Genomic DNA, 14013 nt, shown 5'->3' with positions numbered 1-14013 from the left:
TGTTGCAGTCCTCACTGCACGCACAAAGGAAAGTCCCATGCCTCTAAATTCATTCAACCCAGTTCCATTGAAAGTGATGCTGTAATGTCGTCACATGCAATCTAAAGACCATTTAACTGAATTGTGTAAGCAATAAAGTGCTCCCATATGCTTGTCAATTGATGACAATATTTAGTTAAAAGAATCTATGCAAGAAAACTGAGTTTAAGAAACTGATTATAAAGACCTTCCAACATCTATGGAGCAATGATAAGTGACTTCCTAGGCTCCTGACGTGAGTTTTCTAGCTCACTCCTAATTGGCAATAGTGATGGTACTGTTGTTGAGTTTCTTGTCATCGGATTCTGCTGATTTTACAGGTTGTTATTCTCTCGTACTACTTAAATGTAATTCTTAAATGCTTACACTCTTAGGCTAAACGATGTTAGATGTTTTCTTTAGTTCACACTGAACTATATACATGAAAAATTGTGGGAATTTAGTGAATATTAAGTAACTGTTGTATTTTTACCTTAGGTATCTTAATGCAATTCAGACAATGTGTCCACATATTCTACGCTATTTGACTACTGCCGTCATAACCAACAAAGATGTGCGGAAACGCCGGCAGGTGCTGAAAGATCTGGTGAAAGTGATTCAACAGGTAAAAATAAACTTAAAGCAGTCAGACAGTAGGTGTGATCTCTAAATGCTGGGGTAGGTCTTAGGGGAAAATAAGTAAGGTGAGAGGGAAGTCTACATGAAACTAGAGAGAAATTAGCAAGCCCTGAGCTTACTTTTGCAAAATCATAGGTGTCCTTATGACCAATATGGTATGAGTGATTAGTGCTTGGTGGAGCTGCTTGTTGATGGGTTGTGGAGTTGCTGCCTGTTCCAGATGGTGACCATTATCTTAATGTGGCAAAAGCCCCTGAAGTTTGGCTTATGGAGCTTCTCACTTGTAAATAAAACAAAACACCGAAAAAGCCCAAGAAATCAGATGTAATCTAAGAATGCATTTATAATTTGGACATGTGACAAACTTAATGTGTTATCTGAGGTAAGGGTTCGATTGGGTGCTTTGAGAAGATGATATTGGATTAGCTGTGAGTTGGCATTATGTTAAACAGTGCTTAACAAGATCTAACTGGACATTTGGATTACTTTTTTAGGAGTCTTACACATATAAAGACCCAATTACAGAATTTGTTGAATGCCTATATGTTAACTTTGATTTTGACGGGGCTCAGAAAAAGCTGAGAGAATGTGAATCAGTAAGTATGAATTTTTACTAAGCAATTTATATTCTTAAATTTCAAGATGTAGTAAAGTATTGAAGTAATTGAATAAGAAAAAATAAACTAAATGGTATATTATTGACAGAATGAAGACACCTAGTTGGTATTGTCTCCTTTAGGTTACAGAAATTAAAACATCAGCTATCTGAATTCATCTGATTCTCCTTAATTCTGTTTCTCTAATCTGGTTCATATGTACATGCATACCACAAATGTGGTCCCCTTATTTATAGATGGAATTACTTGTAGAAAAGATTAAATTTAACATTTCATATAAACTAAGCAATTTATTACAGTTATGTTTTTATACCTAAATTTTCCTATTTAGTTAAAAATAAAGTTCTTTCAGAGCAAGTCTGGAATTCGATATGTAAACCAAGCAGTCAGTGGATTTATGGAGATACATGCGCCTGCTCTGTCTCCCAAGGGCTGGTGTGAGAGGCCTGTACCATCACGCTCTGATGCTGGTTTTTGGTTTTGTTTAATTTTTAAAGAAGTTTCCTGTTTTTTAGTGGATGTAGGCACACATGTGGAAGTCAGGACAACTGTGCGGAATCTTTGTTGTTGTTTTCCTGTTACATGGCTTCCAGAGGTTTAATTCTGTGTTAGGCTTGCATGCTGTGTGCTTTATCCACTGAGCCATCTCCAGCCATGCCACAACTATTTGTTTATTTATTTGCTCATATTCCCAACATATTAGGGGTTAGGCGAGGGTGTGTACACAGTTTGCTGTTTATCTTAAGGTGATCCTAGGCTCACGATCACTATACCTTAGGTTTCTGAGTGGAGAGACTGAAAGTGCAATCCCATCCTCAGATAGTTTTGTCTTTTAAAATCAAGTTACAGGAACAGAATTCCCAGTTTAGCTAAGAGCTTGTTTCTCTAAAAGAAAAAAATGTAAATTGTTTTTTAATTAGTCAAAATAGGAAACTAAAATCTTCCTTGATAGTTTGTGTCATTATAACCATATGAACATTACACATTACATATACATTCCTTTTAAAATAATCTCTTAATTATTACTGTCTTTGACATAGGAGCTGTTCATTGCAATGTTTCCTAACCCTGTCTTGTTATAGAAAGTTCATTCCCTTAGTTCATTCTTTATTTTTAAGTTAGCTAGAGCATGTTGTACCAAAAAAAATGTATCATGGAAGTTACTCTGTTAACCTCAATCATCAATAAAACAAGGAGACATTGGTAATTCCTGGAGTTTTTATTTTTTTCCTGTTATTCTTTATTTGTTTTAATTATTTCGGATTTGGACGTGAGCAACATTCTAAAGAGTACTATGTTGTAGGATTTTTTTAAGATAGTGAGTAAAGCAATGAAGTAGACAAAGTGAGTCAAGTGTTTAAGAACAGTTGTCATTTGATTGATTTTTGAATATATGCTGTGTATCTAGGTGCTCGTGAATGACTTCTTCCTGGTAGCGTGTCTGGAGGACTTCATTGAGAATGCCCGTCTCTTCATATTTGAGACGTTTTGTCGTATCCACCAGTGTATCAGCATTAAGTAAGAGCACACAGATTGCATGTATATTTTCTACCTTTAGTCTCTACAGATTGCCATTTATTATAATGTTACATGTAATGAAATTTCAGTTAATTCTATTTATTTCTCTTTTGAAAGAAAATAATTTGCTAATAATTTATGAAATTTTTAACATGTTTGAATTTTTAGAAATGTTTAGTCCTTATTTGGCAGAATATAGTTTTCTGGAAATGACAAGTTGAAGCCTTTTTCAGCTTATTTTCAGTTACCTTTTTTAAGAATAAACAGTGTTGTTTCATTATGAACGGATAGGTAAAATGGTTTTCAACAGGGTCAAATGACTTAGCCCTTAGCAATTGGAAATGTTGTTGAAAGACCACTACATTTGGTAATAATTTTGTTAATTAAGTTTGTTTATTAAATTACATATTTAAATTCTTATATAGTAAGCTTCTGTGACATCCTAAAATGTTGAAACATGGAAAGCTTGTGGTGAATTTTAGTTGAAAGTTTCTCTGTTGTGTGAGAAAATAATTAGAAAAATTGTGAAATGTACGTGAGCTATTAGAAACTAATTTCATGTATTAAACTTTCAAAAATTATTAGTGTCTTTTGGCCTCAGATGAAGTCAAATATAAAACATAAAAACTTGGTACTTTTAATCTTTGCCTCTGAGGAATTGTATGCAGACCAAATTCTGTTTCTTAAGCCATTTGGTTTTGGTAGGAGATCCATCCATACTTGCCTAATTTTAGTGAATTGTTCTTGAAGTGGTTGTCCAGAGTTGGAAGTGGAGTGTGATCAGTGGGCTTTTCTTATGGGAATTAGGACTTTGTTGTAGTTTGCAGGCATTCTTTTTAAAATTGATTCTCTTCTTATTCTTTCTTGTGCAATTGATTGTGTGATTAAAAAGGACAGGCAGATCGCACATTAGATGGCAGTACCTGGTCTTGATTGTTCTTTGTTTTTAAAATTTGTGTTTGAGGCTTTTCTGTGAGAAAGGAGTGTTGAGTATTTGGTTTTCTCCATTTCCTCGTAGGCTATGGTCGCCTGTGTGTTTGGGGTTGACCAGAACTTTTTTAGTTCTCCTTGTTTTTGAAAGCAAATTTAATCTTTGTAAGTGCTAATCTTTGTAAGTAAATAAATGTATTCTGAACAGGTCAGGTCACATGGCTTCTTTTCATTTTACTTCTAAGGTACCTGGGTTAGGAGTTGGTGCTAATTCCAGCTCTTTATCTTTATTAATGGGTACTTGAGTTCATTATTATGTTTCTTAAGTTTTGAGTTTACTGTGTTTGTCAGTAAAATGGACTAAGTATTTATCATGTCTACTCTTGTAAAATGTGTAGTTGGTAAAGGTAATAGACTAGGAATACCTCAGTGAATGTTGATGTTATATCTATGTTTGGTTGGCTTGCTTTTTGTTACTATCCAGGATCCAGACCAGGCCTTCTCATAATTAGCGGTGGGCAAGCACCTAACCACTGACCTATGTACAAAGCTCTTTCCTGTTTACTGTATATATGTTTCCTTTTTCTTGGATCTCTTCCGTTTTTTGCTAGGCTGTCTCTAAAGCGTCTTAAACTAAATTTCTAGAGGGGTTCCAAAGCCCTGGGTTCTCCTACTTAGTTCTTGAATTGTACTTACTTAAAGTTGATCAGACTTTTCTTTGCCTGCCTTAGAAAAATTAAAAACACTTTTTTTCTTTTAAGGACTACATAGATAATTTTCCTTTTCAAAATAGTAAATGAGATCAAGCACATTGAGGTTGTTGTGGAGCTGTGTTTTCAGATGTAAGTTTTGAGCTTCAAGGACTCTTAGAAAAAACTTCTAATCCAATACTGTGCATCTATAGAAAATTTTAAGTCTTGTCAGTTGAATAAGCCTAGGAAAACGTAGAGCTTTCTGTGGTTCTGATGGACATGCTTTGTATCTTCATTGTTTTACCTGGGTCACTAGTAACAATACATGCATTTCAGGGTCTAGAACCACAGCTTTCAAATGTTGAGTGTGCATGTGTGTGCTGGCCTGCATGTGAACAGTTTGGAGAATATCACATGCAGTCTTACTTATAGATGAAATTTTGTATGCATGCAAATTGGGCCTTTTTCAGGCTGTTCATATACATTTTTGATGACACTCGAGACTTGTAGAAATATGACTCTGTGTACTCTCCTGTTACTTAGCTGGAAACTTAAAGGTTTGATGTAATCATGGATTACCAGACTTAGGCTGATAGTCCTCTCATACATTGTAGTGTTCCGCACTAGGAAGTGTTTTGTTGGGAACAGTTTACATTTTTAGATATAATGCTTGTATAAATTGATGAGTTAAAATATATCGGTTGAGCTGAAGAGTAAACATGAAATCTTTGTCAGCTGGTAACTGTATCACAAAATCTCTAGGGTTTTTTGGTTTTGTTTTGTTTTGTTTTTGACACACACAGTTGTGATCTGGACACACATAGTTGTGATGTGTAACAGAGCTGCTGTGCCGTGCTTGAGGGCTGATTATTCCAAAGCACAGCCAGAATGGAAAAAATCATACCCCATCACTTAATTTTTTATCCATGTAAGTTATATCTCTTTAGAGTAATGAAGTTATAGACCAGTAACATTCTATCTTTAGTATGTTGAATATAGAAAGCTTTTTCATGTGTTGGAAAGCTGTTTTACTGAATTTGAATAATAGCAACTGAAAGTAATATGAGATATTTATAGTAAGATTTTACAAATGCAGCAGATCTCTAATTCAGACTCCAATGATTTATAATCCATTTAAATGAACAACAGAACTAACCTTTATCTTTAACAGTACACAGGGAGAAAAAGCACTTATTCTGTGATCTAGTTTTCAAACTTTGCTGTATATTCAAGTCATCATGAGAAGTTTTATATATATAGCAACTTAAATAGAATTGGTTTTTCTGGCTTCACCCAAACCTTTTGAATCAAAACAGAACCAACAATATAGCTTTTCAAAGAAGCATTGCCAGTGTTAGCCAGTCAGGATCAAGTACTGAATATCCTCACAGGAACTGAAGTGTGGAAGAAGAAGCAGATACTAAGTGCACAAATACATTCAGGTTTAAAAGTTTTCACTAATGTCTTAGTGTTACTTTTCTTATGCTGTGATGAGGCACCGTGGTGGAGACAATTAAGAAACCATTTAACTGGGGGGCTTGCTAGCATACAGTTTCAGAGAATGGCCATCCTGATGGCGAGCGTGGCACTAGGCAGCAAGGCATAGTGCTTAAGCAGTAGCTAAGAGCTTCCAGTTTACCCTCAGGCATGAGGCAGTGAGAGCACTGGGCCCAGTGCTATGCCCTTTGAAACCTTAAAGCCCACCCACCCCTAGTTACACACATTCTCCCACGAGGCCACACCTCCTAATCCTTCCAGAAGAGTCAACAGTCTAGGAACCTAACATTCAATTGTGGTGCCCATTCTCATTTAAACTACTTTAGTAGATACTTGGAGAAATATGGAGTCATAGGAAAAATTATATGAATATATATTGTATATTGGAAAGCCCGGAGAAATAATTGAGATGAAAGTTTTGGTCAATCCTAAATTCTTTGTACCTGACACTAGACTTTCTGTAAATGGTTAGTGCCACATTATCTTTTTCTTTTTCTTAGTCCATGCTGGCCTGTTTTGACTTTCTAATTAGTGTATGTTCATATTCTTTCTAATTTCTTCCTTTTTTTCTTTTGTGGGTTGGGAAGATGTGTGCATTTCTGGCTTCTTTTTCATTCAAATGGATGTATTTCAGTTGCTGAATACAATACCTTTATAAGGCTCATTGTTTATTAAATAACTTTATACTTGCGATTCAAAACATTCATTCTTAATACACTGTCTAACATAAATTATGCAACATCTGTCAGGAAAGATAGTGTGGTGGGGGTTTAATTTAATATAGCTTACTATGTTGTGAGATATATGTGTCTGACATTTAAAAGCTGTTGTAAAATTGTTCTTGGACTAGTTTTCAACAGGAGATAAAACAAAGAATGGAAGCAGTATTTTGAATGCATAAGATAAACATGTTGGATTGTACACTAATAATTTCTCAGGGGGATAATTTGTCTATTTCCAACTATTTTTGCGTTGTTAGCATTACAACTCAGTCTGCTTCGTTTATTAAATAAAATTAGACCTTAACATTTTCCTTAAAGTTATTATAACCACATAAGAATTTATATTTAAAATCACATTTATTGGGAATAAAGAAATATAGTTAATAGATAGTAGTTTCAGAGGCCATTATCCTCTCATTTCTGTGTTAGTTTTAATATAAGGTTATATGTTTCAGTTGTTACATTCAGCATTTAGTGTTTCTGAGCTTGCTGTGTCTGCCGGCTCTCACAGTTAACAGTAGCTTCTATTTAGCCGATTCCTTTAGTTAGTTCTCATAGCATACTCTTAGAGATACACAGGCCTTCTCTTTCCATGTATTGGCTGCAGTCTTCAGTGAAAACCAGACCACAGATTTCCATATCGTAACACTTACTCAGTAACATTGGAAATAAATTATGCTTGTCAACTAAAATTTGGAAAACCAAGTTATGAGATAGTTATTAATATCACATGTGAAATCCTGGATCAAAATCTGCAGTAAGATGGACAGAATAATGACTTGGGGGTTTACAGGAGAGAGAGAGAGAGAGAGAGAGAGAGAGAGAGAGGCGGTCATCAAGACCTGGTATTGATGACTTGATAGATAATCAATGTGGAATCAATAAAACACAACTTAGGTCACTAGATCAAGCTTTATATCTAAGGCTTATAAGTGGGGCCACCCGTATGGATCAATTCAAAGAAACAAAACAAAACAAAAAATCCGGTTTGTGCTGGAAGCGTGAACAATCTTCTTACTTAAAGCAACTGAATTGAGCGTTTGTCTTTGCTTCATGTTGATGATTCTTTGCTTAGTGTACTTATTAATTTTTGTTTCTGTATAACAGGTAAACTAGTCAACTTAAAAGATATATGAAGCAATTTCAGAGAAAATATTAAGGTCCTTTTGAAATGATTCCAGACGCAGTTAAGATTTCTAATACTATGTGAATCTATAATTTCTTTCTGTTTAGATTAGAACTAGCCTGAATCTTTGTATCTTCAGATATTCTGTGTTTTGATTCATTTTACAGCATTTTCTAGGGTGACCTAAGTCGCCTTTCTCTTTCAAGCTTTGATTAGTACTTTTATTTTGTTTGATTGATTTTTTTTTAATTTTTAATATTTTGAATGGGTTTATTAATATAGATACTCTTTTAAAATAATTTTACATTTATTATTCTCCTCAAGAGTGAACGAGAGAGCACGTGAGTTTCACCGTGTGTGCATATGAGGTGAAAGGAGCCTTCTGGATCAGAACTTTCCTCCCACTGTGTGGGTTCACGGATTGAACTCTGGTTGTCAGGTCCCGCAGCAAGGCCCCATACATGCTGAGCCATTTTGCCAATCAGTGTTTACATTTTTTTAGTTTTGTTCTTAAAGTGATTGGTAGCTTGGATAACCCAAGGTGCCATCAAATAATGTGCTAGTGCACGATTAGAACTGATTTCAAGTTGACTTTGACTCCATTCTATTAAGTAAAGGATCAAGAAACAGTGGAGACAGTGGGGTTATTATAGCTCAGCCCACAGATGTTTATGCAACGCCACTGTGTGTAGTAGTCATGTTAGGATGTGCATTTAAAGAGAAGCAGGATGTTGATTCTAGTTAGAATTAATTAACCTCCAACAAGACCATAGCTCCTAATAGTGCCACTCCCTAGGCCAAGGATATTCAAACCACCACAAGCACAAATTAGGCATAAAGTGTCATTTTCTTTTAAAATCTGAAATTAGGTGTTTCCTCATGTCAACTCTAGGCTAGCATTGTTAACCCTGTTGGGTTTCTCGGATTTTCTAATGATGGAGGAAGAAGAGGATGAGGAACAGATGGTGGTAGTAGTTGGGGATTATATGATACCTATTCCCTAAATCCTTGAGAGTTAATCTTTGCCATAAGCATCAAAGCCAGTTCATGTTTCATTGAAAGAGTGATAGTGAAGGAAGAGGGCTGATTTGCTATGGATGTTAATATGGTATTCATGATGGAGGATAATAGGAAGCTATAAACTTCTGTTGTAGCTAAAATGGAGGAGCCATAACTGGATAATTAAGTTTGAATGTTTTTTTGCTTTTTGCATTATAAGATAAATATTTTGTAAAGATGTGAAAAAGAGCTAGGAAATAAACTGATCATAAGGTTTTAGGGTGAAAGAACTGTGTAGAATAGATTAAAGGCTCAAGATACAGATCATTTGGGTAATAACTGGAAAATAGTTATGGAGCCTGAATCAGTTCCTGGCTTGAATGGGAAGGGATCAGACAATTAAGTATTGGTTTCTTCCTTTGTGATATACATGATACTCTTTCTGTATGCATAGGAAATAAGCCATCTGAAAAAGGTACATATTATTTGGCTTATTGCATACAGTCTCCTTTGGAGACATGTAGTCAGCAAAGCAAAGTGATTAAGAGAGTCGGTTAGTTATAAAAACACATAATCATTGGAAGATTTATCAGGGTCCTTTTCTATTTGAGCACCATGTAAGAGACAGGTCAGTATGTGAGGAATAGGGGCAGCCTGTGCAAAGACCCTAGAGATGAGAGTGTTTGAAGAACATTTAGTATGACAGCTGATGAAAAGTGACTTTCATGATGAGACTTTTGGTGAGAAGCTGTGGTTTAAAAAGTAACTGAAGTAATGAAGTAATTCATTAGAAGTAATGAAGTACTTCATTAGAAGTAATGAAGTAACACAGAAGACTCAAATATCAAATAACCTTTTGAAACCTTTGGTTTTAAACTGTTAGTTTATTTACATAGCTTATAAACAGTTTGCATTATAAGTTAAAAATTTAATGGTGCCAACTACATAATTGTCTGAAAATTGGGTTCTCTGCTTTTAAACAGCAGAATATGACCAGATATAGTGACACATGCTTGTATTCTCAGTGCTTGGGATGGGGGTAGACAGAGGCAGTAGGCTCACTCCAAGTTTGAGGCCAGCGAGAGTTAAACAGCAAAATTCTGCTTCCAAATATTAAGTAAATAAGCAAAATGATAAAAGGTTTTAAACAAGTTGTTTCAGTTCTGCTGAGATGTTTTTTAAAAGCTTGCGTCATAAGTAACAGCTTCTTCAGATATTTATTTAGTGCAGAGGAGTTGAAATAACCGTGAAGTTACCGGAAAGGTTATTTGCAGGATTTTCCCCATTTTGAAAACAATGCCTTTTAAGGGGAGGTCTCTGGTATAGGCCTCTAATCCCAATGACTCCGGGGGTGGGGGGGGGGGCTGGAAGATTGCAAATTCAGACTCTCCCTGACCTAAAGACCAAGGAGTGGCAATTTAATTGTTTCAGAAAGTACCAAACAGATTTAGAATATAGCACTGTCTTAGGGTTTTACTGCTGTGAGCAGATACTATGACAAGGACATAGTATAAGGACAATATTTAATTGAGGCTGGCTTGCATATTCAGAGCTTCAGTTCATTATCATCAAGGCAGGAGAATGGCAGCATCCAGGCAGGAGTGATGGAGGAGGAGCTAAGAGTTCTACATCTTCATCTGAAGGCAGCTAGGAGAAGACTGGCTTCCAGGCAGCTAGCATGAGGGTCTTGAAGTACACCTCCACAGTGACACATCCTCCACAAGACCATACCTCCTAATAGTGCCACTCCCTGGGCAAGGATATTCAAACCACCACAAGCACAAATGTAGAGTACTTATCAAACTTATGCAAGGCCTGTTTTCAATCCTGTTGTAGACTATTTTATTAATAGTCTTAATTTTTACATTTTGCACAGATTTTTCTCTTCAACAATGAAAAAGGGGTATGGTAGAGCGTATGCTCTTTCCTAAAAGATATTTTTGATTAATTGAATTGGTAACACTTGGGTGAAAGCCTTATCGCTACATAACTGCTTGTATAGCTGCTAGTGACTTAAATACATTTAAAGATGGGCATACTGTTAGATCCTGAATTTCTGTCTATAGTATCCCAAGAAACTGTTTTGTTGAGGAGTTGATAGTGAACATTGCTGACTTCCAGTCTTATTGAAAATATTCAAATTCTCTAGACCAAATCAATGATATTAAAGAATGAACAGTGTATAATAATTCAGGTAAAGATAAAGGGCATTTAATAATAATATATGTACACTAATGCATTCAAGTATAGTGTGTTCTTATTATCGTGTGCATATGTACTCTTTGTCAGTTGGCTGATTGACAAGTAGCTGCTCGAGTCCTAGCCCTTTACAACCTGGTTGTAAGTTAGGAAAATAAAGGATGCAGATCCATTGTCCAAGGGCATTTTCCATGGTGTCAGCTGGTATTGTCTCTCCATCCCTTTCATTGGCATTGTTGGTTACATGTATAATAACTGCAAGCAGGCCCCCCACCCCCAGAGCTCCATCACAATCATAAATAGCAGCCTTAAGCATTTTGTCAGTGTCATAAAACTCTTCTTTGGAGCACTCAAGATCATGTTTTCAAAACCACAAGTTTTATAAATGCAGAATACAGTAATTTTTGTCAAGGATCTTTACAGTCCAGCTGGTATTATGAAGGTAATATAAGACAGGCATAAACAGGAATGGTATATATTGTTAAGAGTCTTGTATGTAAGAATACTTGATCCAGAAGTAGTTGAAGTCTATACAAAGTATGAGTCACATTATGTACAAAACACTAAGCTTTTATATCTCTCATTAGTATGTTAGCAGACAAACTGAATATGACTCCAGAAGAAGCTGAAAGATGGATTGTGAATTTGATTAGAAATGCGAGGTTGGATGCCAAGATTGATTCTAAACTAGTAAGTACTATATTGGTATGGTACATGCTGTATAATAGTTGCTGACTATTTTTATAATTCAGGAGAAATTTTAATTAGAAATTTTATTCTATGAAGCTTGTTTTTTGATAGATACATGATCTCACGGTGAGGGCTGGCTACCTTGGAGCTCACTGTACTGAAATATTCTGGCCGATTGCCTCTTCGCTGGGTTTATGGGCACACACAGTACTTGTCTATGAGTCTTTGTTAGGCTGAGCCTAGTGGTGCAGGCCTGTCATCTCCCCTACTTTACTTTAGGCTCTGAGGCAGGAGGATTGCATGTTTAAGGACATCCTGGACAAATTAACAAAATACTGTGTCAAACTGCAAAAGTAAAACCAGGATGTGACTGTAGCTAAAAAGTTGTTTGTTCTGTGTCAGAACCCACTCCAGATACTGTATCCCCCACCAAAAAATATTTGATGACAGTTGTTTGAATATTGGTAAATAAATATTATCATCTCAATACAGTGTATAAGTGTGCAACGGTTATGTGGTATTGTGTTGTGCTCATGATTACTGAGGCACACCAAGCACTGACTTTACTAGAATAACTTTTTTCATTTCAGGGTCATGTGGTAATGGGCAACAATGCAGTCTCGCCCTACCAGCAAGTGATTGAAAAGACCAAAAGCCTTTCTTTTAGAAGCCAAATGTTGGCCATGAATATCGAAAAGAAACTTAATCAGAACAGTAGATCAGAGGTAAGAATCAAACAGTTTCTGTTCTGTCTGGGATTTAGCAATAATGTACCTACTATTACATGAACTTTGGGAACATAATCAGTATTGTTTAGCATTCATTTTATATTTCTGTTTAAACTTAAAAACAGTGTTCAAAAAATTACTAAACTAAAACTAAGTTTGTTTTAGATATATTTTACTCAGTAGTCAAGAAAACAAAAAAAAATTACATTTCTAATTATAATTGGGTTTAGTTCTTTTATTCTTTTGTGAACTTCCTCAGGACTCTCATCATTTTGATTCTTTTAGATGATAATTTACATGTGCTTGAAATGTGTGTTCTCTTTCTAAATCTAAAGCATTAGTTCTATAAAAAGTACTGCTTTTCCTGCTGATCATACATCAATTTTAATTTTTTTATATGATGTCCATAACTGTCTAAAAATATGCCCTTCTCTTTTAGTAGAGGTTCCTCATTTTTGATGTTCAAAGAACTTGAGTGACCTTATAACTTCAAAATTCCAAGTCTTCTTTAATTCTCCTTGGACACTGACTGCATGTAACTGAGGGTAGAAAGTAATTAGTAACTGGAGTATTTAATGACTCCATTGAATTAAGGTTTGAAAAATAGGTTAAATTACAATTGTATTTTCCAATGAACTCTTGTAGAGCCGTGTGACAGTACTGAAATATTAGGGGAGGAGGAGACCTGTGATTGGACAGGGAAAAGGGAGACAGGGCTAAGAGCTGTAGAGACAGAGCATCTGAGAGAGACAGGAAGGCCAAGATGGAGAGGGATGTGAACCAGCGTGGCTTTAACCAGCCACAGGAAGTAATGATACCATGAAGTTAGAATAATTGGGATAAAGCTTTTATCATTATCAATTGGTTTTGAAATTATTGTATTGATATCTTGTAAACTGAATATTTATTGGTACATAAGTCTGGTTATGGTTGACTACTTTAAGTTTTAAGAGTTTTGATTCTTCCAGGTAAATGGGTGTTGTAATGACTGACCATGGGGTGGACGGTTTTTTTAATATTTCCTGCTGCAGAGCTTAGCCTTGAAAGTATTTCATATGATAGTTTTTTTTCTTGTTTGTGTTTTTCCTATATATTCAGAATACATTTGTTGATTATCTTTCCCATGTTTATTGGTTATTGTTATGCTTTATCACTCTTCAAAAGATACTTGTACCACTTCCTTTTCTGTTAGTGTTTTCAGATTTCATTTCATCTTGATTCTCTCTGCATGTGTTTTAGGCTCCCAACTGGGCAACCCAAGACTCTGGCTTCTATTAAAGGATTATAAAGAAAAGAAGAAAAAGGAATAAGTGAAAGACACAGTAGCCATTGTGTATAAAGGATGACATACATTTTTAGAAGCAATTAACATGTTTGCTACAAATTTTGGAGAATTTGAATAAAATTGGCTATGATTAATTTTTTATTTTGCTTGAATTTCCTTTTGTGCAAGTATATTTTATTAACTTTATTTTAAAACAATTATATATTCCCAGGAAGTTGCTAAAGTAGTACAGAAAGATCCATATATAAACCCCATTTCCTTGATACTATAAAACAGAACAAACCAGGGTTTTGACATTAGTACGGTACATATAAATGTTTCTTTTTAAATTGGTGTAGATTTGTGTCAACTCG

At 35.3% G+C, this 14013-nt stretch overlaps 1 protein-coding gene across 1 annotated transcript in view; it reads left to right on the top strand.

Moving 5' to 3' along the window:
- The window catches only part of Eif3e (eukaryotic translation initiation factor 3, subunit E), a 32697-nt gene extending 18885 nt beyond the window's left edge, over positions 1-13812 (top strand). Inside the window, exons 8-13 of the mRNA NM_008388.2 lie at positions 517-643; positions 1152-1253; positions 2683-2792; positions 11545-11647; positions 12238-12372; positions 13615-13812. Of these exons, the coding sequence (NP_032414.1) occupies positions 517-643; positions 1152-1253; positions 2683-2792; positions 11545-11647; positions 12238-12372; positions 13615-13653 (616 nt within the window). The 3' untranslated portion in view covers positions 13654-13812. The remainder of the gene's footprint in view (positions 1-516; positions 644-1151; positions 1254-2682; positions 2793-11544; positions 11648-12237; positions 12373-13614) is intronic.
- Positions 13813-14013: the final 201 nt, after the last annotated feature.

The sequence above is a fragment of the Mus musculus genome, chromosome 15 (genome assembly GCF_000001635.26).
Source record: "Mus musculus strain C57BL/6J chromosome 15, GRCm38.p6 C57BL/6J".
In the NCBI taxonomy this organism is placed as follows: domain Eukaryota; kingdom Metazoa; phylum Chordata; class Mammalia; order Rodentia; family Muridae; genus Mus; species Mus musculus.
This window is presented reverse-complemented; position numbering and strand designations above follow the sequence as displayed.